The 27,976-nt window shown below is 43.5% G+C and overlaps 1 protein-coding gene across 1 annotated transcript in view; it reads right to left on the bottom strand.

Moving 5' to 3' along the window:
- Window positions 1–364: 364 nt before the first annotated feature.
- WT1 (Wilms tumor 1) overlaps window positions 365–27,976 on the bottom strand; it is a 69,031-nt gene continuing 41,419 nt past the window's right edge. The window contains exons 10-14 of the mRNA XM_014534953.1: window positions 13,679–13,775; window positions 11,493–11,643; window positions 5,618–5,707; window positions 4,940–5,023; window positions 365–1,812 (exon numbers count right to left, since the gene is read on the bottom strand). Coding sequence (XP_014390439.1) covers window positions 1,691–1,812; window positions 4,940–5,023; window positions 5,618–5,707; window positions 11,493–11,643; window positions 13,679–13,775 — 544 coding nt within the window. The 3' untranslated portion in view covers window positions 365–1,690. The remainder of the gene's footprint in view (window positions 1,813–4,939; window positions 5,024–5,617; window positions 5,708–11,492; window positions 11,644–13,678; window positions 13,776–27,976) is intronic.

Genomic DNA, 27,976 nt, shown 5'->3' with positions numbered 1-27,976 from the left:
CTGATTTACGGCAACGATAGCTGTAAATTCACTTGTAGTAGGTGTTCAGCTTATACCCTCCTGATGGTAGTGTGTAATGGTGAACTTTTCAAAAAAGACTCATAATCGTTAGTATCTCTCTATTCTCTTTTGCTGACCTGGAAAAAGAAGTGATGCAATGATAGCCTGATTAAAATGACCCCTAAAACACAATCCCCACCATGCTGTCCACAAGCCCGTTCAGCCAGCTCCCACGCAGTCCCTTTAAGATGCGAGCAGAAGAGGGGCCTCTCTGGCTGCTCCTCTGAGGAATAACTGCCTCCTGAGTTTCCACAGGAGGAAATAAATAGTGGTCAGGACCTGGGACAGGCTCAACTAGTGGTCATCGATGTCGGCGGTATCTTCTTACCTATTTAAAAGAGGCTCAAAGGTTTGAGCTCAATAGGGCTGATAGAATCTTGCCACTTTCCTTTTGAATAGACTTTAATTGAGAGCGAAGTGAAAAAATGCAGGTTACATTTTTAGTGTTATCCATACGTTGTAAGATCAACACCGAGACAGTGATGCATCTAACGTTTATACATTTCCTAACTTTAGTTGTCAAAGAGCAAATCATTATCAGATAGATATATTTACACAATAATTTCAAGCAACAGTAAATAATAAACTCCCTCCCTTAAAAATCCAAAAAAAAAAAATCACACACATCCAATTACCTTTAAACAATGGATTTCCTCACCCTAGTAAGTATCATTTTTTGCACATATACTTGTAGATCCAAAGTTACTTAAGTTACTTAAGAACAGTCTTATCAGTGAGATCTCAGATCAGCCCTATTTCTTTTTGAGTCGCTTTAATTTTTACAACTTGAAGCCACATAACCAGCGTAGCCTATACACTTGAAGGACTCTAAGGACACCCCACATGATAAAAATGAATTCCACTTCCTTTGTGGAGGAGATATGTACATCTCTGAAGACGCATATGACTACAATTCAAAAAGTCAAAAATGAACACAAAACCAAAATCTCAGATCTTCAAACACGGTGTCTTAAGAGCATTGTGTTAATGTTAACATTGAATTAACTGAATGGTAATATTCTTTCATATTTCTCTACAGAGTTGCTATTTAGTTCTGATTCTTTTTTCAGCTGCTTGAAACACACGAGCTTTAAAAGTTGCCTGGCAGCACACAGCAGCCTGCCTAACCTCCGCACTGTCGGACGGGTCTCACCCCCAGGGCCCTGCTCTCTGATTTATTTCTTGCTATAGCTGTTAGTAAATGGAAACCATGACAAAGTTTACATTAGCAGACACATACACATGCCCTGGCCTATAAATATTCTATGATGGAAAATGGTACAATGACTCCATTCCCAGTGAAAATGAGCGTAAAAGAAGAGGGTGGGGGAACCTTCTCAGCAATGGCTCTTCTTACACTGGGAAATCCAGACCAAACGGCGATGTATGTCGTTGGCCACCTCTCTGGGGCTTTGTGAGTCAACTACAAGTTGGCAGAGTGGAGGCCACCTTCTCCGGGGAGACCTGGTGGGATCCAGTAGTACACGCATCTTGTCTTGGAAGCTGGATGAAGGCGAACTGGCATTTCCTTCTTAGAGAGGTGAGTGAGGAGGGATTTTTAAAGTCAGATTGGAAAGCAGTTCCCACACTGTCCTGCCTGGGACACAGCTCTGTCCCTGGGTTGGACCCCTCAAAGTGCCAGCTGGAGCTTGGTCATGTTTCTCTGGTGCATGTTGTGATGGCGGACTAATTCGTCTGACCGGGCGAACTTTTTCTGACAACTGGGCCACCGACAGCTGAAGGGCTTTTCACCTGTTGACACAATTGCCAGTCAGATACTTGCAGCGGAAAAGATGGTATATGTTTAACTCTCAAAGGCCCGAGTTAATGCCACAAGGCACCCACTCCAGATTCCTTCTAGTTTTGTCCCTAAGCTAACGCACCAGGCTTACTTCGGGGGCAGCTCTGAGATGGCAGCTCTTCTGAGGCCTTAAAATACTGTAACAAATTATAAAATACTAGAGGTCTGGTGCACAAAATTCATGCACTTGCGGGGGGGCGGGGGTCCCTCAGCCTGGCTGCCCTCTCGTCGCAGTCCAGGAGCCCTCGGGGGATGTCCGACTGCCTCGGAGGCTGGAGAGGCTCCTGCCACCACCGCTGCACTCGCCAGCAGTGAACCCAGCTTCTGGCTGAGTGGCATTCCCCTTGTGGGAGCACACTGACCACCAGGGGGCAGCTCCTGAACTGAGTGTCTGCCCCCTGGTGGTCAGTGCACGTCATAGTGACTGGTCGTTCTGCCGTTCTATCTATTTGCATATTAGCCTTTTATTATATAGGATTACTAAGTCAGAAGACTTGGGAAATGAGTGACTATGAATGGAAATGTCTGGGTAATCATATAAAATGAAGGGGTGGGGGGACACTTATTTCAACCTCTCCCTTTAGACTGTCTTATGAACTGTGTAAGTAGGGCATTGAACTTATCTGGGCTGCAAGGGCCTCAGGATTGTCACCCTAGATGTTACTTATTAATCACCATCCAGCAGTAGAGCTATGACTGCAGCTTTCCTATCTCTGTATAGATAAAGATTCTGGACAGGCTGAGTATTTTTAAATAAGTCACTGATACTAGTATTTTTAAATAAGTATTTTAAATAAGTAACTGATACTAGTCACTGATACATGGTATTTTTTTCTATTTCCTTAAAGTGTAACTCAGAGCATAATTCTGTTACACAGAAAATTCTAGTTGAAGCATAGTTTAGAGATTTTTAACAAGTCTGCCAAAAGATCAAGCCTTCTCCACCTAAGGTGCCCTCAGAAGTTCTTTCCAAGCCTCATTCTGTACAGGGAAGATAATTAGCATTTATCAAGTGCCTAATGTATGCCAAGCTTTTTGCTGGCCATCATCTATATATATAAAAGCCTAAACGACTGTTAAAACCGAACAACCGGAATGACTGGAACAACCGGTTGACCAGTCACTATGATGCACACTGACTACCAGGGGGCAGACGCATAATGGAGGAGCTGCCCCCTGGTGGTCAGTGCACTCCCACAGCCAACCTCCTGCGGCCTCTCCCCTTGGCCAGCCTGCCCCAATCGCCCTGATCAGAACCTCCTGTGGCCCCAATCAGGACTGGGTGAGATACTCCCATTGGCCCCGATTGCCGGCCAGGTCAAGGGACCCCACCCATGCATGAATTCATGCACTGGGCCTCTAATATATATATATGGCTTGCCTCATGTACTCTTAGAACAGCTCTGTAAGGGAAGTGTTGTTATCCCCACTCTACAGATGATGGTGGACTTCTGGGCAAGGCAGACCCAGGCAAGACTCCAATTCAGGTCAGTCTAATTTCAAAAACCGTGCACTTTGCTGTATCCCACCTCCTGGGCCTAGCCATATTGCAAATATACCTATGACTTAATGCTAAGTACAAATGCCACAGAAGCCAATCCCTTGTACCACCTTGGGGATCCTTTCTTGATATCGTTGGTCCCACTTTGCCTTTTCTGGGAGCTACTGGTCAGGACAAGCACTGAGAAATGTCCCAGGGGAGGTGCTGACCCAGGGTGAGAGCTGGGGGCCCATCAAGTATAGCATTAAATAGTCTACTGGTAACCTAGGTCACCAGCACACATGCAGATATGCACAGATTTGGGGGTTAGGGTACAAGGAATAGAAACTCTTTCCCACCAAATTATGAGCTCAGGACTAAGGCAAAGAAGCAACACCAAAGGCATCCAAGTAGGGCCAACGAGATGCCCATCCCACCAACTCTGGGGTACAGGTGCCTTGACTCTGTAAGTGCAGCATGTTTGGGTTGAAAATCCAGGACTGCACGAGGGGCTTATGACATCATGCCTTCTTTTACCTCCTGCTCACTGTTCCTCTGCTCTTTCTAATCTGGCTCCTGCTCCCAGTCCCCACCCCGAGCCATGCAGCCAAAGTCCTGTCCAACCCTTTCTCTTGCTGTCTTCATTCTCCTCAGTCTATCAATGGTATTCAACTCTGCTGACTTTCTACTTGATTCTCTTTCCTCCATGGGTTGTGACATAAAATCCAATCCCCCCAAACCTTTCTCCAACAAAGAAGGCATATGGTGGGCTGGGAGCAGATAAAACTGGGTTTGCTACTTACTAGCTTTAGGACTTTACACAAGTCATTTAATCACTATGTGCCTCAGTCTCCTCATCTGTAAAATGGGGATAAAACATGCCTGCCTACTCTTCTTACAAGGATGATGTTAAGATAAAGTAAGATAACCTAGACATTGGCCCTCCTTCCAAAGCTATAAAATACACAACAAAGATGGTGCCATTTTCATTATGAATCACACCAGCCTTACGGAGAAGCAAAAGCCTTCAACAGCCAGTGAATAAATGCTCGATTCCCCTTCTCTAGACTAGTACAAAGGAAATAATATCCACACGCTGATGTGAGTCTGGCAGAAACCATGGCAGCTCCTGGGGCACTAACTTTTAGCAGAGAAAGAATTCAGATCTCTGAAAATAGTGTTATGAAACATCAACTTTCAGAGAATAAATGTTTAGCTTGCTAGATTTGGGCTTGCTAGAATTTCTGTTGTTCTTCTGTGAGGTTGATTATCCTATCAAGCTGAGTGATAAAAAAAATATGATGAAACAAATTGGGAACAGAGGGACCTACGTTATCTCTTCATTTTTATTTTGGACACTCATGAAAAGTTCTTTTCACATCTCTGTTCTATTCTGTATCAATCCCCCGCCCCTTCTTAAACAATGTTGTTTAAAATAGCCATAGAATGTTCTTTCTCTCATCTAAGTCTAAACCTGTTTAGAACCGTTTTTACACTAGTCTTTCCCAATCTCTCTCATCATAAACAACTTCATTCAAACAGTAGTTTAAAAAATAATGAAAAATAAATGTGAAGAAAAGTTTACGCACTTGTTTTACCTGTATGAGTCCTGGTGTGGGTCTTCAGGTGGTCGGACCGGGAGAACTTTCGCTGACAAGTTTTACACTGGAATGGTTTCACACCTAGACGGACAGAGAAGGTCTAACCGCAGCCCTAACAATGTGGGGCATGACGAGGCCCACAAGGCCTGCTTCCCGGAGGCCGGAGGAGCCGGGCATTTCCAGCCACGCCTGCAGCATCTGCCTCACCCTCAGATTTCCCCCAGGCCCAGCATGAACCACCCGATTCTGTGCATAACCCTGAAGACCTGCTTCTGCTCTTGGAAACAAGTATTCTTTAACCACAGATGTCCAGCTTCTGACCAAGGTCTCAACTGTGTCCAAGACTGAAAAAGAGGATCATACACTACAGATGGGATTCTGATCTCCACCACCCATGATCTTTACTGGTGCTCGGTGTATCATCAGCAAGTAGCTAGTGGAATCTCCTTGTTCTGTGGTCTGCATGATAAATATGGGGTGCTTCTTTCTCTTTCCTCCCTTTCTTTCTTTTATTTTTTTAAGAGAAGGAAAATACCCAGCAATTAGAAAAAAAAATTAGAAAAATGAAACAAATGGCTGACCCTCTCACATCCATATTTAACAACAAAGAGAATCACAACATCAACTGTAATGCAAGAGAGCACACTGCTGGCAATGAGAAGTGAACCTACAAACCTGTGTGTCTCCTTTGGTGTCTTTTGAGCTGGTCTGAACGAGAAAACCTTCGCTCACAGTCCTTGAAGTCACACTGGTATGGTTTCTCACCTTGGAGGAAGAAACAGACTCCATTTGAAAATGATACTGGAAGTGGGGATCTCATTAAAAGCAACCTCTCCTCTTGGGACTGAAGGGGTCCCCAAGGGCCTCAGGCACTTCGGTGGAGCATGTTAGTGTGGCCTTGCCAAATGCAGTGTGTGGTTAAAGGCCCACCTATCCATGGGCTCACTGTCAGTGACTGAAGACTGGGGGGGCTGGGTGAATGAGGATGGTCCCTCACCTCCCAGTTAGAAGTGAACGGAAACCCAGGTTCTGGAGTTTGAGACCAAGGTCACATCCCACTCTGGCACTGTAAGGGCTGGGTGAGGTATGGTTTCCTTATTGTGAAATGGGGCCAATAATCTGACAACTTCCAAGGATTTATAAACTGATTAAACCAGACCATCTACAGAAAGGGCTTAGCCCAGTACCTAGCACAGAAGCGTGCTCAAAAATCACTGGCAGAGAATATTTAGACAAATAACAAATGAAAGAAATCTTAACTCCTAGACTGAGTCTGAGGCAGAATTCTGAGATGGACGTGCCTTGGAGCAGGCCCATATTTTATGGCCTGAAGATTTGGTGTTCTCTGCTACTGACTTCTCATTCCTGAGTCAAGCATAAACAGTTCAATGGTTGTGAGACGCTCAAGTTAAACCAGGAGCTTAGAAAGATTTTGCTATCCCTTTATCAGAGAGAAGTCAGTAGTGGGATTACACAACCTCCAGTCTCAGAATGGAGAAGCCCCACCCTGTCCTCGCTCAAGAAAGTTCAGCCAAACACTGGGAGCTGAGCCCCAAGAGTGCACTCAGAGACCTCGGGCCTTTCCACCTTCGTATGAGAATTCTGAGTCACCCGCATTCTGGGATGGAGTTCTGGGATGGAGAGCAAGTCCTCCCCCGCAGCCCCCAGGGCTCCGTCGGGTCTTTCCATTGCAGGGCAGTCCCTAGTTACCTATCCAGCCCTGATAGATAGATAACCTCCTCTATCTCCCCTGAGTAATCTGTATTCCTGCTATACCAGAGCTCACCATTCCCGAAATCTGCCTCACACTTTGCTCACACTAAATGCCCTTGGTCCCTATCCCGTTCCTACTGGCAAAAAGTCTGCTCTAAGTTCCTCACAAATGCCTGTTCATCTGTGATGCCTTCCTGGAAACGTCGTGTGCAGACTGAGAGCCCTTCCTTCCCTCCTTACAGAATTTATTACAGAACATCGAATGCGGTGGGCTGTGCCCAGGTCTGCCTCCTCCACCGGCTGGAAATTCCTGAGGGCAGGAGCCTTTCCTTAACTTGCTACTTGTCCCCAGCCCAGTGAGTGACTTAGCTTCACCTCTACAATTGGGGAGGACAATACCACTATTTGGTCGCATTTCTTTTCCCTGCCTTTCTGCTTCTGCTCCTGTTTTTCCTTTTTCTGCCCGACCTTAACCTTGATGGTCAGCCCACACCCATCTGCCACCAAGAAACCTCCTGGACCCTAGCTCAAATGGATACTCTCTGAACAACTCTTCCCACTCCTCCAGCCTCTGGTTTAGAACATTATCATGTGCTCTCTTAGTCCCTTTTCATATGTATATGTCCTAGATCCAAAACAGACCATATGCCCTTTGAACTGGGGGCTTGTGGCTTGGGAATGGAAAGGCGTGAGTTTGAATCCTGCTTCAGCTGTACCCCACCCAGCTGGTAATTGTTGTATGTGTGAGGATTAAATGAAATAATGCATGTAAAGAGCCTGACACACAGAAAGCATTTAATATAGAATTACTTAATATTATACTCTGCGCTGTTATTATAAATTGTACTCTTTCAAGAAGGGGACCACAGAATTGTTATATACCAGCCTGCCCTAGCGGTTCTGATAGTCCTAGCCATCTTGCCTACTGTCTTCCCTTCACACAGACATCTAACCCTCATTGTTTTCTAAGTATCTCTTTTCCATTAAAAGTTTCTACAATGGTATCATCTTGAATGTAGTCCCTCGCATTCTTCCAAGCAGAGTTTTACTTTACCATCTCCCTTCTAACCTTAACATTTACTTTCCAAATGATCCCATTTAGGAAACTATGTAAAAACAGAACATGCCACCAGTTTTCTCATCTTTAGCCTCAAAGCCAGAGGTGCACTGAGTGCAAAGTCAGGTTTAAGCAGGAACTGCATCCTCTACATGTAATGACCTAGCAATGGCCAATGGTCTAGAGATCTGAAAGCAGATCACTTTCTTCTCTAGCTTCCTTAAAGCAACCTCAGCAGTAATCCTATCTAATAAAGAGGGAATATGCTAATTGACCCTCACGCCATCGCAAAGATGGCAGCCCCCACGGCCAATAAGGAGAGAATATGCTAATTGACTGTCACACCCTCAAAGATGGTGGTGCCCACAGCCACAAGATGGCCGGCAGGGAAGGGCAGTTGTGGGCGATCAGGCCAGCAGGGGAGGGGAGTTGGGGGTGACTGGGCTGGCAGGGGAGGTCAGTTGGGGGCGATTGGGCTGACACAGGAGCAGTTAGGCGTCAATCAGGCTGGCAGGGGAGTGGTTAGGGGGTGATCAGGCTGGCAGGCAGAAGCGGTTAGGGGCAGTCAGGCAGGCAGGCAGGCAAGCGGTTGGGAGCCAGCAGTCGCAGATTGTGAGAGAGATGTCTGACTGCCGGTTTAAACCTGCAGTCGTACATCCCCTGAGGGGTCCCAGATTGGAGAGGGTGCAGGCTGGGCTGAGGGACACCCTCCTCCCAGTGCACGAATTTCATTCACTGGGCCTCTAGTATTAAATAATTATGCTTATCGTCACAACAAAGCTGTCTTTCAATTGTGGAAAGAATGCCCTCGTCAGTGTAGCTCAAGTGTTTGGAGCATCATCCCATACACCAAAAGGTTGCAGGTTCGATTTCTGGTCAAGGCACATATCCAGGTTGTAGATTCGATCCCTGGTCAGGATGCATGTGGGAGGTACCAGTCAATGTTTCTCGCTCACATCAATGTTTCTCTCTCTCTCTCTCAAATCAATTTTTAAAAATTTTAAAAATGAAAAAGTATGGCACCAGCTGCCCTGCAGAAAAGCCTGCTCTTCCCCCTTTCTCTATAGGGGAGACCCAATCTCACTCCCATCCACAGGCCAAGGGCAAATATTTGTAAAACAGCTGTTCACATTTGAGGTGTCCAACAACCACACAAGGACTCTTTCCCAGAGGCAGACCTGTGGGGAAAATCAAGTTTTCCTAGACACATAATCAAAAATCACCATCCTTTTTTAAGATTGAAAACAAAAATTAAACCTACAATCCATTTTCCCATTCTCATCTGGTTGATTATTAACCCAAGCAGTTAAGTTTGTCTTTGAACCCTCTCTTCCTAATCTTAGGATAACCTTGCCCACCAAGCTCTCAAAATCATCTGATTGTACCAAACTCCCAGGCTAGCTCCTCTCTCTTTAGAGATGCTAATAGTATTCCAATAGGAACACTACCATTTATTCAGACTTATTGGCATAGGGTACTGCACTTGGTGTTTCATACCTGTAATTCCTTTAATCCAATTTAATATTAAAATGTAATCTGCTCTTAACAATTATATAAGGTAGGCATTATCATCTCCATTTTTCACATGAAGCAAATGAAGTTCAAAGAGAGGTTAAGTAACTTTCGCTAGGTCTCGCCACTTGGTGATAAAGCCAGCATTCAAACACCAGGCTCTTTAATTCTGTGCGATTCTTTTTCCACCACTCTGCTCAGCCCTTCCTGAAGACAGCTTACTGACTTCTTTATTAAAGGATGGATAATCAGGATGCAAAATGGCCCTGCAGCCTTTTTCTATCACCTGAGCCAGATCTTTCAAAATGCCTACTGTCTATCATCCCAGCAATCACCTGGGCCCTTAGCAGTGTGAGACCCAGGAGCAGGAGCTCCGGAACCAGCCCTGCCCCAAGCTCACCAAACCAAGGCTGGACGGTGGACACACTTACCAGTGTGCTTCCGGCTGTGCATCTGTAAGTGAGACAGCTTAAAATATCTCTTATTGCAGCCCGGGTAAGCACACATGAAGGGACGTTTCTCACTGGTCTCAGATGCCGAACGGACAAGAGTCGGGGCTACTCCGGGCACGCGCCGAACGTCCTACAAGCAGAGCATAAGCGAATGCAGGCTTTAGCCACAGGTGAACATGCGTGCCAGGTCCCCAGGGAAAGTGAGCATTGGAATATACCCCAGGAAGGGATGGCAGAGCCGAAGCCTAAAACTGCTCCACACACCAGATGCCCACAGCAGACATCACTAACGGATGACGGATCAGTGCATTCTACAATGCAGTGCTCTGACGTCATCACTACTGACCAGCCAGAACCAGTACTTGAATTCTGTTTGAGGTCGATAATCCAGAGTATCTGGAAAAGAAATGCTGGTGACTGGAAGAGCTCCCAGTCCAGCCTGTCTCTCAGATTCTCCACTAGATGCAGTGAGGTTTGGAAGCCAAAGTCCCAGATTCTATTCCATTCCCTCCCACTCAGATGCATGGCCACAACACTGGGGCCAAATATGCAATGGGTGGGAATGTCCTTATTAGAGAGGCATGCAGGATACAAACGAGCTCCAACTAACCAGACCTTCCATGTGTGAGTAAATGACAAGGAAGAGGAGCCCCTGAGATGTGGGGGTGTTGTCTGTGAAGGGGAGCTGAAACCAGAGACTCCATGTGCAGTGCTTTAACAGTGACACCAGAAAACACTGGGTCTGCCCTCTATGCACCATGCACATCCTTCCCAGGGCAGCATGTTGGTCCCCTTTATCTTCCGAGTGTATGTGTACGGTCAGTCCTACCTGAGAAAGAGCTAGAGGGAAACAATGAGGCAAGCTCCCCTTCATTCTCTTTGGAGACTCCCTCCTCCCCCAAACTGTTCACAGCCTCTGTCTCCCTAGGAGGCAGTATAAAGAGGTGCTTAAAAACAGGGTTTTTAAAAACAGGGTTTTTGGAGTCAGACAAGCCGTGTTGTAAGTCTCTGCTCCACCTCTTACCAGCTATGTGGTTTTGGACAAGTCACTCATCTTCTCCAGCCTTGAGTTTCCTTACCTACAAAATGGAGCTAATGATAGTACCTACCTCATAAAGGTGTGCTGAGGATTAAATGGAGGGGGGGAGTCAATGTATAGACATGAAAGAAGCTTAAATGTGTATTATTAAGTGAAAGGAGCCACTCTGAAAAGGCTACATACTGTATGATTCCAGCTATATGACACTCTGGGAAAAGGCAAAACTATAGACAGTGAAAAGATCTGTGGTGATGGGGGCAGGAGAAGGGGAGAGGGGGGAGAGATGAGCAGGTAGAACATGGGGCATTTTTAGGCAGTGAAACTGCTCTGTATGATATTGTAATGGTAGATACACGGCATTATGCATTTTGCAAAACCCACAGAACCACATAGCACAAAAAGTGAACCCTAATGTGAACTATGGACTTTGGTTAATAATAATGTGTCATTATTGGCTCATCCATTGTAACAAATGCACCATACCAAAGCCAGATATTAATAAACATAGAGACTATGTCAGGGGAGAAGCAGGGGAGAGGGAAGAAATGGGAACTCTCTGTACTTTCTGCACAATTTTCCCTTGAACCTAAAACATTGTTGTAAAAAATTTGTCTATTTTTTAAAAAAAAAAACAGTCCATGTATAAAACTTAGCCCTACTGTCTATCATCCCAGCAATCACCTGGGCCCTTAGCAGTGTGAGACCCAGGAGCAGGAGCTCCGGAACCAGCCCTGCCCCAAGCTCACCAAACCAAGGCTGGACGGTGGACACACTTACCAGTGTGCTTCCGGCTGTGCATCTGTAAGTGAGACAGCTTAAAATATCTCTTATTGCAGCCCGGGTAAGCACACATGAAGGGGCGTTTCTCACTGGTCTCAGATGCCGAACGGACAAGAGTCGGGGCTACTCCGGGCACGCGCCGAACGTCCTACAAGCAGAGCATAAGCGAATGCAGGCTTTAGCCACAGGTGAACATGCGTGCCAGGTCCCCAGGGAAAGTGAGCATTGGAATATACCCCAGGAAGGGATGGCAGAGCCGAAGCCTAAAACTGCTCCACACACCAGATGCCCACAGCAGACATCACTAACGGATGACGGATCAGTGCATTCTACAATGCAGTGCTCTGACGGCATCACTACTGACCAGCCAGAACCAGTACTTGAAGTCTGTTTGAGGTCGATAATCCAGAGTATCTGGAAAAGAAATGCTGGTGACTGGAAGAGCTCCCAGTCCAGCCTGTCTCTCAGATTCTCCACTAGATGCAGTGAGGTTTGGAAGCCAAAGTCCCAGATTCTATTCCATTCCCTCCCACTCAGATGCATGGCCACAACACTGGGGCCAAATATGCAATGGGTGGGAATGTCCTTATTAGAGAGGCATGCAGGATACAAACGAGCTCCAACTAACCAGACCTTCCATGTGTGAGTAAATGACAAGGAAGAGGAGCCCCTGAGATGTGGGGGTGTTGTCTGTGAAGGGGAGCTGAAACCAGAGACTCCATGTGCAGTGCTTTAACAGTGACACCAGAAAACACTGGGTCTGCCCTCTATGCACCATGCACATCCTTCCCAGGGCAGCATGTTGGTCCCCTTTATCTTCCGAGTGTATGTGTACGGTCAGTCCTACCTGAGAAAGAGCTAGAGGGAAACAATGAGGCAAGCTCCCCTTCATTCTCTTTGGAGACTCCCTCCTCCCCCAAACTGTTCACAGCCTCTGTCTCCCTAGGAGGCAGTATAAAGAGGTGCTTAAAAACAGGGTTTTTAAAAACAGGGTTTTTGGAGTCAGACAAGCCGTGTTGTAAGTCTCTGCTCCACCTCTTACCAGCTATGTGGTTTTGGACAAGTCACTCATCTTCTCCAGCCTTGAGTTTCCTTACCTACAAAATGGAGCTAATGATAGTACCTACCTCATAAAGGTGTGCTGAGGATTAAATGGAGGGGGGGGGGAGTCAATGTATAGACATGAAAGAAGCTTAAATGTGTATTATTAAGTGAAAGGAGCCACTCTGAAAAGGCTACATACTGTATGATTCCAGCTATATGACACTCTGGGAAAAGGCAAAACTATAGACAGTGAAAAGATCTGTGGTGATGGGGGCAGGAGAAGGGGAGAGGGGGGAGAGATGAGCAGGTAGAACATGGGGCATTTTTAGGCAGTGAAACTGCTCTGTATGATATTGTAATGGTAGATACACGGCATTATGCATTTTGCAAAACCCACAGAACCACATAGCACAAAAAGTGAACCCTAATGTGAACTATGGACTTTGGTTAATAATAATGTGTCATTATTGGCTCATCCATTGTAACAAATGCACCATACCAAAGCCAGATATTAATAAACATAGAGACTATGTCGGAGAAGCAGGGGAGAGGGAAGATATGGGAACTCTCTGTACTTTCTGCACAATTTCCCCTTGAACCTAAAACATTGTTGTAAAAAATTTAAGTCTATTTTTTTAAAAAAACAGTCCATGTATAAAACTTAGCACAATGCCTGGCATATACAAAGTGTCCAGCCATAGATGGTGCAGTTACTGATGTTATTGTTATTATTAGCAACCCTTGGCAAGATAGAGTCTACCTTTGGGCACTTTACATTGCAGACCAAGTCAAAGGCAGGCCATTAATTCAAGCCCGTTTAGCCCCAAATGCTAGTATAAGAGCTGCGTAGCCCACCATGGAGAAGGCGAATTAAACCATGAAAAGAGAAAAGATGGGATTCTACAGGAAACATCTTGGCCTGAGCCAGGGAGGCAGCCCCCTTCAAGCTGGCCTCTGTAGAGGAGGAGGCTGCCCTATCTCTCCCCTGGAAGAGGAGGGGATCCCTGCTGCCCCAGGAGCATACAATTAGGAACAGACTTGCTAGGATCAAATGGCCATCAGCAAGGAAGTGAGAGGGTGGATGTTGAGAAGGGAAAGAGGCCATGAAGTCCACTTCCAGCCGGGGCCCGAGTACTCACCTGAATGCCCCTGAAGACACCGTGGGTGTGTATTCTGTACTGGGCGCCACAGAGGATGGGCGTGGTGTGGTTATCGCTTTCATACCCTGTGCCATGGCTGCAAACACAAGGAAGAGAGGACAAGGCTCGGGTTGGTCCAGAGGCACCATTTGGAAATGTGCATCTGCAGCAGAGGAATGTTTTTTAAAGCTCACAGGACAACAGCTGGTTTCTGCCTCCCTCCATCGGGGCTACTTTCGAAGTAGGGTTTTGTGAAGAGCGGGGCTGCTCAATCCTGGTGTCACCACCACGCAGCCCTCCCTCACACCCAGATTCTCACAGACGCACTGCACCGTCCGGGGCTCTGCCTCTCTCAGACAAGCCGGGAACAGTCACAGTGGCAGGAGTTCATCCCCAGCACGCTGTTAACCCTCTAGATGGCAGGGCTGACAGCTGCAAGTATCTCAGGAATGAGCAGATGCCTCAAGTTCACATCAAGTGCAAGGGATGTTTGTCGGCACCTCATGACTCAGTTTTCACCAGATAGCGCCAAGAAAGTGATGACACAAGGAGAGATGTCACATCCTCAGAAGTGGGGGTGACACATCTGTGGCCCTGCTCCACTTAACCTAGAGATCAGTTTTCCAGATCAGCTTAACTCTTGGCAGCCAACCCGTGCCAAAGGCGGACACCAGATAATCTTCCTCCAGCAGTAGACTGACTAGTCCCCTAGTCGACGCTCAGGTTAACCGTGGACTACTAGTGAGAGCTGAGGGATGTGAAATATTGAAAAGGAATCGCTTGGAAGGGGTGGATGTTCTGCTCTAAAGGTATTCTCTCCTCCAGGAAAAAGCTGATTATCTGTTCTAGTTATTTTACTTCCAAACGAGGCAGAGTGAGGGTTCTTATCCACGCAGGCGCACACTGCAATCACATCTAGAATCATCATGGAGAGCTTTTATGAAATACCTCTGTGAAATGGTGCAGCGGCTTTGGTAAATGCCTGGAAGGTCCTCAAAAGGTTAGACATAAAGTTCCCGTGGGGCCGGCAATTCCACGTCCAGGTATGTTTCCAGGAGAAATGAATCATATGTTTACACAAGAACCTGTGCACACTGTTTTTGAGCAGCATTTATTCATCCTGGCTAAAAAGTGGAATCAACCCAAAAGTCCATCAGCTGATGAGGAAACAAAATGCAGGACCTTCATAAAATGGAATGTTATTTGGCAATAAAAAGGAAGAAAATACTGACACCTGATAATGTGGACAAACCTTGAAAACACTGTACTAAGTGAAAGAGGCCACTCACAAAGGACCACCTATTGTGTGACTCCATTTATACAAGGTGTCCAGACATAGGCAGAATTATGGTGACAGAAAGTAGATTTCGGTGGCTGGTTGCCTAGGGCTGGGGAAGCTGGAGAGAAATGGAGACTGACTGCTGAAAATGTCCTAAAACTGGGGTACTAGTCACACAAGTCCGAATATACTAAAACTATTGAGTCGTATACTCCAAATGAGTGAGCTGTATGATATATGAAACCTGTAAAGCTGCTTTTAAAAATTACCTCTGCAGAATGGGGTCCATGCACCAGCATTTTTTTGCCTCCAAGTGTAATTAACTGGCTGTCAGGGCTGAGAGCCTCCACCCCCTGACTGTTACTCTGGAGATTCCAAGGGTCCAGGGGCAGGAGGCAGGTGGCTTGGCTGATGAGCCCGCTCCATCTGAAGGTATGGGGAAAGTCTGGGGCTGGCTCAACTCTCACTCACCCAGGGAAGAGAATTCCTGGAAGGCAAGAGTGTCTGCCAGGACGCCTGACATGTCCACGTACCCTGTGGCCACAGCAGCTGTGGGGTGTCACATGTAGTTCTGGCTCCAAACTTTTAAGAAAAGATTGACTGTCTCCTTTGCACAGAGCAATGAGAGCAGTCTGGGGAGGTGGGTGGCAGTTTGCGCCCCGTAACCTACTATATACACCTTGTTTCCACATCTTTCAGGTGATTTTTGACATATCTGAAGAGAAATGTCCCAAAGAGCTAACCTAGGGTCAAACACGTAAAAATTGGAAAGACATGCCAAATCCAGATAGTATCTGCCTTTCTGAACCTTAGAATGTGCCTGCCAAGAAAAAGAGACCATGTCTGCGTTCCTTACAATTACATAGACAGTCGGGAAGTGAGAGTTGATGACGATGGTGATGGGGTAGCAGAAAGCGGACAGGACGAGAATGCTGCTGCCAGAACATTTTGCCTCAAAAGCTGTGAAGAGATGCTGTCTTTGCCTGCTTTAGCCTGCCTGCAGCCAAAATGTGACTTACACACTTTCCAGGGCTGAGGAATCTCTAGGGACAAAGCAACAGGAATACGAATTATTTTAGAGTTCTGCCATCAAAGGGGAGGAATTAGAACTCTCCTGTCTTGGCAGTTGATCTCTGGATGTTTCTGGGTTCCTGGAGGGTGGAAGACATGGGGAATAGACGTTACTCAGGATACTTGTCCCAGGAAATGAAGTGCTGTGTCATTCAAAGGGAATGACATGAATCTCACAGCCTGATGCAAGCCAACAAACAAAAGAAGCAACCAGCAACAAGAGTGTATCTGCCAAATGTGCCACTACATTCTTCTACCAGGTTCATGAATCAGAAAAAAGCTAAGCTTTGCCTATGGGCTCTTGTGTCTACAGAAGACAAACACACAATGCAATTCCACGCTGTGGAAGCCCTGCAACCCAACACTCTTCCCCATGTGGTCTGCCCAAGACACCAAGTACAACCAGTGGGCTCAATGATGACTCTCTCTAGGTAGGTAAAGGAAAGCAAGTCGGTGGTCTTGGAACCATCCACTAATAGAGGTAGGAAAGTAATCTATGCCAACCCCCATTCATAGCACCTCTAGCTCATCCTCAGCAGGTGAATAGTGACAACTATTTCAAGACAGTCCATTCTATTTTGGGAACGTTTTTATTGTTAGGAAAAGCCTTTCTAAACCAAGCTGAAATCAGTCTCCTCATTTCTGTCTCTTGAAGAACCACAGAGTGAGTCTTACTATTTTACAGGCATCTCTGTCTATCTACTCTGCTCTATGGTAAAGTTGGCCTTGAAGACAGAGACCAACTTGCTTCTCTCTGTATCCTCTCAACTTAGTGTCTGACGTAAGGTACACAGTCCATAACTGCTCCACAAGATGGACCGAATCTAACTCCTCTTCCACATGACAGTCCTCCAGGTATTTGAAGGCAGCTCTCCAGGCTACAGAACTGTGGTTCTCTCAACTATTGCAACATGAAATGGTATCTAATTCCTTTACTATGTGGATCCTCCTCTTCTTGATCCCCTTCAGTTTGTTAGGTGTCTCTCAGAGTGTGGGCTTGGGGTACTCCAGACGAAAAGTTCTATAAAGGATTGTTAGGTGTCTCTCAGAGTGTGGGCTTGGGGTACTCTAGACGAAAAGTTCTGTAAAGGCGTTAGGACACACACACACACACACACACACACACACACACACACACACACAGCTTTTGGAATCAAGAAAGGAACATCAGCACACACACACACACACACACACACAGCCTTTGGAATCAAGAAAGGAACATCAATGCATAAGACTGGAGAGTACATGCCTCACCCAAAGGGGCTCCATTTCAAATTTTTCAAAATCAACATGCTAGTCACACACAGTACAGTGCATCAGGCCTACAGGCTTCCAGGGCCTGGGGCTTCCCCCCTCAATCAGGACAAAGCAGTGCTATTTACACACCTGAGAGCACATCTTCCTCGCACTCAGGTCACAGTGGTCCTCCTCAGCCAAATAATACCTCCAACCACAGCACCCACCTAGTATGAACTGCAAGCGAGGCAGGTATCTCCAATCTTGAGCTTGAAGACACGATTTTTTCAAGCTTCAATTCAGGACTACACATATATCCTTCAAATTCCATTCTGTTTCTTTCAGCAAGTCATTCCCAACTGTTGAAATCTTTTTGACTCTTGATTTGGCTTCCGATCATTTGCTTTCATTCCTCTTTCATGTTATCTCTACATTTGAAAAGCAGCTTTTCTGTGTTTTCATAAGAGAAAAGGATCTTCCCTGCTGTTGTTGGGAATTATTGTATTTACAATATGTATAGAAGTAATAGAATTTGAGAAGGTTCTAGGGGGAAACTGGAGGGAAGACATCATAGAGAACCTAGTCATGTGTATGGGGCCCAGTCCAACAGAGCATAAGTCATCAGCAGGAGTTAACCTGAGACAGAGGCTCAGGAAGGTGGTGGTTGCCATTGCAACAACAGCCACTGTTAAGAGCCAGCTGCTAGCTTGATGACCAAGTGAAGCCAAGCTTTACCCCAAGAGAGACCAGCTTTAAAAACTTCCAGTTACTCTGCTGTGGATGAATAAAATAGGAGTGAGGGTAGGATTTCTAGAAGTCTGGAACCTTGAGGCTTTCCAAAAAGGGCAAGAGGCTACTAGCCCAATGAAGAGAGTTCTGGAACCAAACATGCACCTTCCACATAAAGGAATCACAGAGCCCTGGACAGTTATGGGGTAAAAACTCATCATGCCCCAGAGATGAAGGAGTTATCATTCATGAAACTGATATCAGAAAGAAGGTTTTAAAAGGAAGTGTGAATCCACTGACCAAGCCACTGAAAGACCCAAATCTCCCTTAGGGTAGAAATGCATGTAATGGTTTGATCCACCTTTACATGCAGATAATGAGAAGCAAAGTAAAGCAAGCCCAGAGCGATGCACAGTGAGGCATGTGACCCACGCCTGAGTAAAGCTGGACCTTCTTAGGCTAAGAAATTGGTGCTTTGCAAAATGTTTTCATGGTTTTCTGTTTTATTGCCTAGTAAACTTCTCTCTGACAGGTAAGGTACTTGTCCAGATGAATGAAAGGGAAAAGGGATTTGATGACACCTTGGCCAACATCATCAGGGGGATCACAAGGATTTACAGTGAGGTGGAATGAGGGCAGCTGTGGTTCAGAGAAGAGCTGGTGGGTCTGGTGGGGTCTGGTGCTGGCAGGTGAAGGTGTGGGGAAGGAGGCTATGAGTAATGTGACTACTTCTCCCTCCTGCCACAGAGCACTGCACTAGAAATCACTTGCCAGCTTGATAAACATGCCTAAGAAGCCCCTTTGGTTTTGTTGTTTAACTAGGCACAAATCATTCATTTAAGTATTTAGCCCATAATTCCCTGTCTTGCCCACAAGGACATCAAAAGTGACTATCAAATGTCTTTTTTCAATAAAGACCCATTATATTAGGAGCCTTCCACTATGAGACAAGTAATTCTACCACAAAAAGAAATAGACCCGAACATTGTTTTGTATGTGGTTAAAATACGTTATTTCCTAATGATCATTTTCTTTCTACATGCTCCCAAAGATCTGGCCTAATAACTTTCCCAAGAATTCAAGCTAACCTTACTGCTCTTTAGTTTCCAGAATTCACTGTTGTTTTTTTCTACTTGAAAACTAAGACATTTACTTGTCTTAACTCTCTTGTCACCTCTCTTATTCTCCATGAATTTCCAGATTATTGGCCCAGGGGCAAAATTATTTTATGTCTTTGTTAAACTAATCAGAATATGGATTTGGCTCTATTTTTCTTGAAAGCAGAGCCACAAACTCAATAAACCTATAGGGGCCAAGCAAGTAAGAAAAATAAATGAAGAAGGCCCTGGAGGCAAGATGGCACTGAAATGGAGAGGACAGCCACACTGGCCGCCCATTTCCTATCCAAAGGAGGTAACCAGGACTCCACTCTATCAGCCAAGTACTGTCAATAATTATGAACCCAGTATTTTCAGATCTTTCCATTCTCCAAAAAACACACACAGAAATCTGGATTTTTATATGAGATCACCTGAGTTTTCAATTGTGGCAAATAATTGAAAATTTATAGAATCATTGTCAGGTCATATAAACATCCTCTCGCCTAAGGACCACCAGTTTGCAACCTCTGCTTTAAAGATTGAGCAGTGACGTTTAAGCTGCAAACTGGAAAGTTCCATCTTGATTCTGCTGTCTCCTCCCACATGGCAACAAAGTAGAGGTGAGGCTGTGCCTGATTTCTTTGAAAACTATTAGAACCTTCCAAACCCTAGAAAAATTGAAAGGATGCTATACTTGTACAGCAGGAATGGTCGGTGGTGTTAGAGCAAAATCCAGTGGTTTACCTCTAAATTTCACTGGCCTACTTGAAAGTAGGTGTACACACTGAAATTACAGATAGAAAACCATAGTCACTATGCAACTAATTCAAATTACCACAAATTTGGTGGCTTAACACAAATCTATTATCTTACAATTCTGGAGAGGAGAAGTCTAAAATCAGCCTCACCATGTTAAAGTCAAGGTGCTGGCAGGCCTATATTCTTCTGGAGTCTGAGGGGAGAATCTCTTTCTTTGCTTTCTTCAGCTCCTAGGACTCACCTGAATTCCTTGGCCCCTTCTTTGCATCACTTTGACATCAGGCTTCCTTCATCATATCTTCTACTGCTCTTCTGTAATCAAATCTCTCCCTATCTTCCTCTTATAAAGATACATTTCGTTTAGGGACCACCAAGATAATCCAGGATGATATTCCCATCTCAAGATCCTTAACTTAATCACACATGCAAAGTTCCTTTTGCCACACAAGGCAAGATTCACAGGTTCCAGGGATTATGTCCTTGATGTCTTTGGGGGTCATTATTCAACTCACCATACAAAGGAAACCGTATTTATTCTTTCAGATACATCTGAAAGAGCTAAATTAATCTGAATCCTTTCTCTCCAGACTAATCTGAAAGACTAGTCCACAAGAACATGGGTTCCTCGCCTAAAGACCCGTGTTCCAGGCCCACTTCTATCATTTATTTGCTCTGTGGTCATGGGTGAATCATCCAAATCTCTTATCATCTGTAAAATGAAGCTAATAACCTATTTCACAGATTTATTTCAAAATCAAACAGGTAAGCTATGGGGAAGTAAATTTTAAAATCACTCAGCAACCTATCCCAACAAAATGTTCAGGTCAATGTTTACATGTAATAGGCAACCAACAATCTCAAAAATATTTCTTATATGCTTCTTAGAAGCCTGATGATTGAGATCTATAAAACTTATATTGTTTTTATCCTCAGCACAACCCCAGGAGTCATGAAGGCATATCATCTGAGGCAAATGACTTAACTTCCTCATGTAAAATTAGAAAAACAGTCTCTCCCTGTCTCTGCCCGCCACTATCACTATTTTACAAGAGCAAATGAAATGAGGTGAGTATTTTCGTTGCTACTTCATAACTGTAATGTTGCTACTGTTATGAATCATAATGTAAATATCTGATATGCAGGATGGTCTTAGGCGATCCCAGTGAAAGGGTCGTTCGACCGCCAAAGGGGTCACGACCCACAGGTTGAGAACCACTGCTCTAGACTAATCTGAAAGACTAGTCCACAAGAACATGGGTTCCTCGCCTAAAGACCCGTGTTCCAGGCCCACTTCTATCATTTATTTGCTCTGTGGTCATGGGTGAATCATCCAAATCTCTTATCATCTGTAAAATGAAGCTAATAACCTATTTCACAGATTTATTTCAAAATCAAACAGGTAAGCTATGGGGAAGTAAATTTTAAAATCACTCAGCAACCTTATCTCAACAAAATGTTCAGGTCAATGATTACATGTAATAGGTGACCAACAATCACAAAAATATTTCTTGTATGCTTCTTTGAAGCCTGATGATTGAGACATATAAAACTTATATAGTTTTTATCCTCAACACAACCCCCGGAGTTGTGAAGGTGTATCATCTAAGGCAAATGACTTAACTTCCTCATGTAAAATTAGAAAAACAGTCTCTCCCTGTCTCTGCCCGCCACTATCACTATTTTACAAGAGCAAATGAAATGAGGTGAGTAAAGCACGATGTTCGGTACGTGGCATGCCCTCAACGAATGTTAACCATTACTTACTGGTATAAACCCCATTTCACTGCAAATAATACTGAAGTTTAAGGAGAGACTAAGTTATTTACCCAAACTCAGAAAGATGGCAAGCGGTAGAGAGAGGGTTTGAGTGCAGGTCAGCTCAGCTCTTCCTCCTTCAAAAACTAGGGAGATAATTCTGGTTTTGTAACCCATGCTGGGTTCACATCTAATGATATTTGAATGACTCCAAGCTCTTTTCTCCAGGGGTGTGAATTAAATTCAGCCAGTTGAAGTTTTTAAAATGTAGTGGAAATGGAATAAGAGGGGGAGCAATGAGGAGTGGCAGGTTCAAAATATTTACTCTTTTAATATGCTCCATCTTGTGTTCTGAGGCTCAATATTTATCTGGTATGAAGAAAGTGCGAGGCACAGTGATGGAAATGGTCCACTTATGTGTGTTAGAGCAGTCAAAACTGAGCATAGCCCTGGCCAGGTAGCTCAGTTGGTTAGAGCCTCTTTCTGGTACACCAAGGTTGTGAGTTCAATCCCAGTCAGGGCACATACAAGAAACAATCAATGAGTGCACAAATAAATGAAACAACGAATTGATGTTTCCCTCTCTCTCTCTCTTAAAGCAATACATACAAACATACATACATACATAAAAAATTTTAAAACTGAGCACAATTTTTACTTTTAAAAAAATCTTCCTACCTAACTGGGAAAGTAAGCTAAGCAGAAGCATACTCTTGGTGACTCCATTTCTGGCGGTGGGCGTAGACTGTACATTTTCCAAAACAGCTTAAAATGCATAAAAATGTATCCTGAGAAACTGTGCTTTTCCTAGACAGCTTTAAAATACAAAACCACTTGTCTTTAGAAAGTCTGCAAAAAGAGAAAAATGTTCCTCATATAACACAAATTATGAGCCTTCTTCATGCTAAAAACTTGTACATTGAGGTTTGGTCCAGAAAAAACTTAGCGTTTGAAGAGTAGCTTCTTTAGAAATGATTAATTTTGATATTCCACAGGCACAAGAAGATTAATAAAAAGGAATTGAGGTTTAACAGATGAGGAAAACCAGAGCTGCCCTGAAATCCCTTATCAACAGAAGAGATAAAAAAAAAAAAGGAAGGACAAGGAGCATTTTTTAATAAAATTAGCATTTGATATGAATATTCAAAAAGGGAAAACCTAGGCCTGCCATTTCTCTCTTCACCCCTTGTCATTGGCCAGGTGGGCAACCTCCCATCTTCACCTCTTTCTTCTCACCTCGGCAAAGTTTATCAGACTGAAGGAAAGCACCTGGGAAAAATTCAAACTCTTGTGTCTCAAAAAAAAGGAAATTTACCAATCAACCCCTCTTCTCACGCTATTCTTGATACTGAGCTGAGGCATATATCAGACACTTAAATGTCTGATTTCTTTTGGTGTTGAAAATACCCTTTGCTGCAAGCCGGTCTAATGTGCTGCTTTTGAGGGACATGAACAATGGAAAACCATGCTAAGAAATTGTGCCTCGAGATGAAGCCAAACATACCACCACTTCTTAGTTTTCATATCAATAAAAGGAACCCAGCCCTAGCCGGTCTGGCTCCATGGATAAGGCATTGGCCTGCGAACTGAAGGGTCCCTGGTTTGATTCTGGTCAAGGGCACATGCCTGGGTTGCAGGCTCAAGTCCCCAGTAGGGGGTGTGCAGGAGGCAGCAGATCAATGATTCTTTCTCATCATTGATGTTTCTATCTCTCTCTCCCTCTCTCTTTCTCTCTGAAATCAATAAAAATATATTTTTTAAAAAGGAACTCAAGTCTAATCAAGCCTCTAGCTCTAACTACCTGTATATAGGAAACACAAGAGATAAGTAGAGGCCCAAAGTTAAAAGACTTTAAGAGGAAGCAATCTGCCAAACCCAGAATCTGGATTATTCTCCTGGCCTAGTGACCTGCTGTCTCCAACAAATCAAGAGATGAGAACACAAGAGGGGCAGAGGGTGGGAGGAGCAGTTATAGTATAAAAGAGAATTGAAAGAGGACAACCAATAAAATAAAACACAACAGTAAGCCTCTGCATAAATGCTCACCATACACAAGGATGAGCCAGAGAGTGTTGTACTTGAACTAACCAGTCCTAGAGGACTTAGGGCCCAAAGAACCGGGACTTCCTCTAGGAAGCCTCATTGACCACACAACAATGCTTAGGTTTAAAGCTTTAGTGAATGAAAATATAATTTCCCTGTAGCCAGAGTAATTTCAAAACTCACTTTCATATTCATTTATAAGATCCAACTTAGGGAAATGAATAGGTAATGGATATCCTTTTGCAGAACTGGTGATAACCTAGCACAGGTACCTCTAGCTCAACATGAATGTTATTTTATTCTTTGCTTGAATGTGATAAGCGAAGGACAATATTCAAATAAAATTCACAACTCTGCACAAATATTATCAGCAATGCCATTTAGTCATTCTCTGTGTGTAATTTAATCCTTTATAGTGGGAATATAACAAATCAATGGTACATTAAAAACCAAAAGATTATTCTGCTCCTGAGAATATAAAGGGAGAGGGCAAAAAGATGACGTTTCTTTCCCTAATCCAACATAGAATGTAAACCTAAAAATAAAACAACCATCTTACATTTGATTGGGTTAAAAGAAACCACATAAGTAATGCCTATCATCTGATAATTCATAGATATAAAAGTTCCCCAGAAGTGCAGTCTACAGAAAAAAACCATCTACATTTTTACTTGAAAATATGTTTACCTTTCTCCTTCCCTCAGGTTTTTCATTTCAGTTCAGGGCTCAAGAAAACAATGCATTTTTTACTTTAACAAAAACAATGTATTTTGTCAATTTTAATTTAAAATTGCAAGATGGTAATTATTCTAACTATTGTACTTTGTTTTGTTTTGTTTTGTTAATCCTCACCTGAAGGTATTTCTCCATAGGTTTTTATATAGAGTGCCAGAAGGGAGGGAAGGAGGGAGGGGAGAGACAGAGAAACATCCATTGGTTGCCTCCCACACGCATGCTCTGACCAGGACCGAGGATCAAGCCTGCAAGCGAAGATGTGCCCTTGTCCGTAATCAAACCCGGGACCCTTCAGTATGCAGGCTGACGCTCTATCCACTGAACTAAACTGGCTTGGGCTAACTATTATACTAAAATTTCTGATGAACACTTTCCCCATGGGCTTTAGAAAGAAGGCTTCCCCCATCCCCTGCTCCATCCTTCATTGATTATCTATCCAGGTCTCATGCATCTCTATGGCATCTACCTCCACAACATATCTGGAGAAAAGAGGACTCACTCCACTTTCACTAACTCTGACTTTTTAAATTATTGAGTATCTCTTGCTTTGACCACTCCACATCCATCCCACCTTCCTCTGCTAACACAACACTTCTTTTCCTCTCAGGGAACCACCCCTCTCTAATGCCACCCCTCTCTAATTCCACCCTCAGGCTCCAGGGATGAGTACATATGTAGGGCCTGGCCAATCATATCACTGCATTTTCTAGTTACATGACCTAATCCAGGCCAATCAGAGCTTTACCTGAGTCTTTTGATGGAGAAGAACCATCAGAAAGCGGCCTTCTTCTGGAGCTATTTTTGCCTCAATAGAGACAATCTGCCTGAGAAGGCAGCCAGCACAAAGCAGAGACAAGAGACAATGAAAGTATTCTAATGACACTGTCTGAACCCCTGAATTCAGACATGGGTTTTTTGTTTTGTTTTGTTTTTTTGTTAATCCTCACCGGAGGATATTTCTCCATTGGTGTTTAAATAGAGTAGAAAGGAGAGAGAGAGGGAGGGACAGAGAGAGCAGCCTTCTTCTGAATCTATTTTTGCCTCAATAGAGACAATCTGCCTGAGAAGGCAGCCAGCACAAAGCAGAGACAAGAGACAATGAAAGTATTCTAATGACACTGTCTGAACCCCTGAATTCAGACATGGGTTTTTTGTTTTGTTTTGTTTTTTTGTTAATCCTCACCGGGAGATACTTCTCCTTTGATGTTTAAATAGAGTAGAAAGGAGAGAGGGAGGGATAGAGAGAGACACATTAATTGGTTGCCTCCCCCACGTGCCCCATCCAGGGTGGGGATGAACCTGCAACCCAGGTACTCACCCTTGACCAGGAATCAAACCTGAGACCCTTTGGTGTCCAGGCTGATGCTCTAACCACTGGACAACATCAGCCAGGGCTGGACATGGAGTTTTTAAACACAATATACTAAGCTGCTAAATTCCTCATTTGACCCATGCCAGTTGCAATGGGGGACTCTGCTACCTTCAATAGAAAAAGTCATGATTAATATGTAATCTAACAATTATCTAAAGGTAACTGGATTTATTTTTTCAGCAAATACATCAAAACATGATACCTGTAAATGAATACTGGTCCTTTCAAGGTATTACCTTTTGGAAGATGTCCACTTGTTCCAACCATGCTATTATTACTAGAACTTATTTTTTATTCCTCTTCTGAAAGTTTTTTATAGTCACAGCTCATATGTCTCCACTTCCCATACAGCCTAGACATTGGCAACTATTTAATAGGACACAGGCTGAATGGTTAATGGCCTGTCAAAAATGCTTGTATAAATCAGCCCTTATGAACCATCAAGATTTCCTCACCATTGAAACGGTACATAAACCTCCTTCAACTGACCTTTTTCCTCTTATTTCCACACTCAGAACAGAGCTAAGAGGTATTTTCAATCCAGTTTCTCACAACAGGTTGGGGAAAACACAATCCAAAAAAATCCACAATGTTTACTGGCCCCTACTATTGGAAAGAATATTTTTAGGCATGACTTTCCTTCCTACTTCAACACATACACACATAGGAACTCATGTTCTCATAGATCACCTCATCAGACCATGTAAGAAACATCTGGATCTCCCCTTACAACGTGGTCTGACATTGAGGTGCTAATTCATCAAAATCCCAATTTTATCTAACTCAAAGCTTTGCCCTATGGCCAGAGACAGTTGTTAGCTCCACCCCAAGAATGGGTGTCCCAAATCCACATAATAGATGAACCCTGCATTTCACACAGCAAAGATGGAACAGGATTGTTTCATCCTGGGTTCCCAAAGGAGGCTCTCACTCAGCCGGCTCACACATTCTTGAATCAAAATAATTTACTCAACCATGTTCAATTACATTTTAAAATGTCCTCGCTAAAACCCCAGCATGAAGCACAGAGCTCTTAAGACTGAGATCTCTCCTGCTTCTCAGTTGAAATGGAGGCTTGTAGGTATGAAGGCTGTGTGCTTAATCATCTTTTCTGCAGGCCCCAAATCCTCCAAACTGATGTTAGTAACATAATGTAGTAATTCAAGGTGAAGAAACAAAGAAAAACCTATAATGTATCCAAAGGAATCACACTCTCAAAGAGATTTTGCGGACAGAGGCATTAAAACGGAGGAAATTCTAAATAGGGACATCTGACATAGAACAAAACTTGACAATTTTTTGAGAAATAACATGTTCTTGAAGAAAGGATTAACATTTTTTCAAAAGTCAATGTTCTCCAAAATTAATTTTTAAACCTGCTGCAATCTATTCAAAATTATAATTAAGACTTTTAAAGTAAACTTGTTATTTCAGAATGATTTTAGATGTAAAGAAAAATTTCTAAGATAATACCTCGGAGTAGTACAGTGCATTTGTCGCAATTAATAAGTCAATATTGACAAAGACTTTCTTTGAAATTAACAAAATGAATCTAAAGTTCATCTTAGAATAAACAAGACACAGTAGCCAGAAATAGTTTGGAAAAAAAACAAGTATAATGCTAGGGAACTATCAGATATTTAAACAGACTATAAAATTATAGCAGAAAAAAACAGCCTGATACTTGGCAACAAGAGCCAGACTGAGCAAAAGAAACAATAAATTAAATAAATATAGGATGAATTAAATATTCAAATGTAAAAAGTAAATTAAAAATATATCAATAAAGAAGTAAATTATTTAAAAATATTGGGATGGGGAAAAATCTTTCTAGCCATGATATAAAAGCCAAAAACTTAAAATTACAAAACATAAACTCTACTCTGCCATTATTGCTCAAAAGCAGCCATAGAAAATACATAATACAATTACCTTTTCTTTGTGCATGTGGTAAGAACATTTAAGATTTATTCTCTTAGCAACTTTCAGGTATATAATACATATTGTTAACTAGTCACCATTCTGTGCATTAGATAAAGTGATAGAGGTATTAACTAACCATTATTGTGTTAATCATTTTACAAGCCACTATTGTTGTAATCATTTTGCAATATACGCGTGTTTCAAATAATCACACTACATCTTAAACTTACTTAATGTTATATGTCAACTGTATCTCAATAAAGGTGAAAATACGCATAACAAAAGATACATGAACT

Source organism: Myotis brandtii, unplaced genomic scaffold (genome assembly GCF_000412655.1).
Source record: "Myotis brandtii unplaced genomic scaffold, ASM41265v1 scaffold1341, whole genome shotgun sequence".
NCBI classification, from domain to species: domain Eukaryota; kingdom Metazoa; phylum Chordata; class Mammalia; order Chiroptera; family Vespertilionidae; genus Myotis; species Myotis brandtii.
Note: the sequence above shows the minus strand (reverse complement) of the source record. Positions and strands in the feature narration are given on the sequence as shown.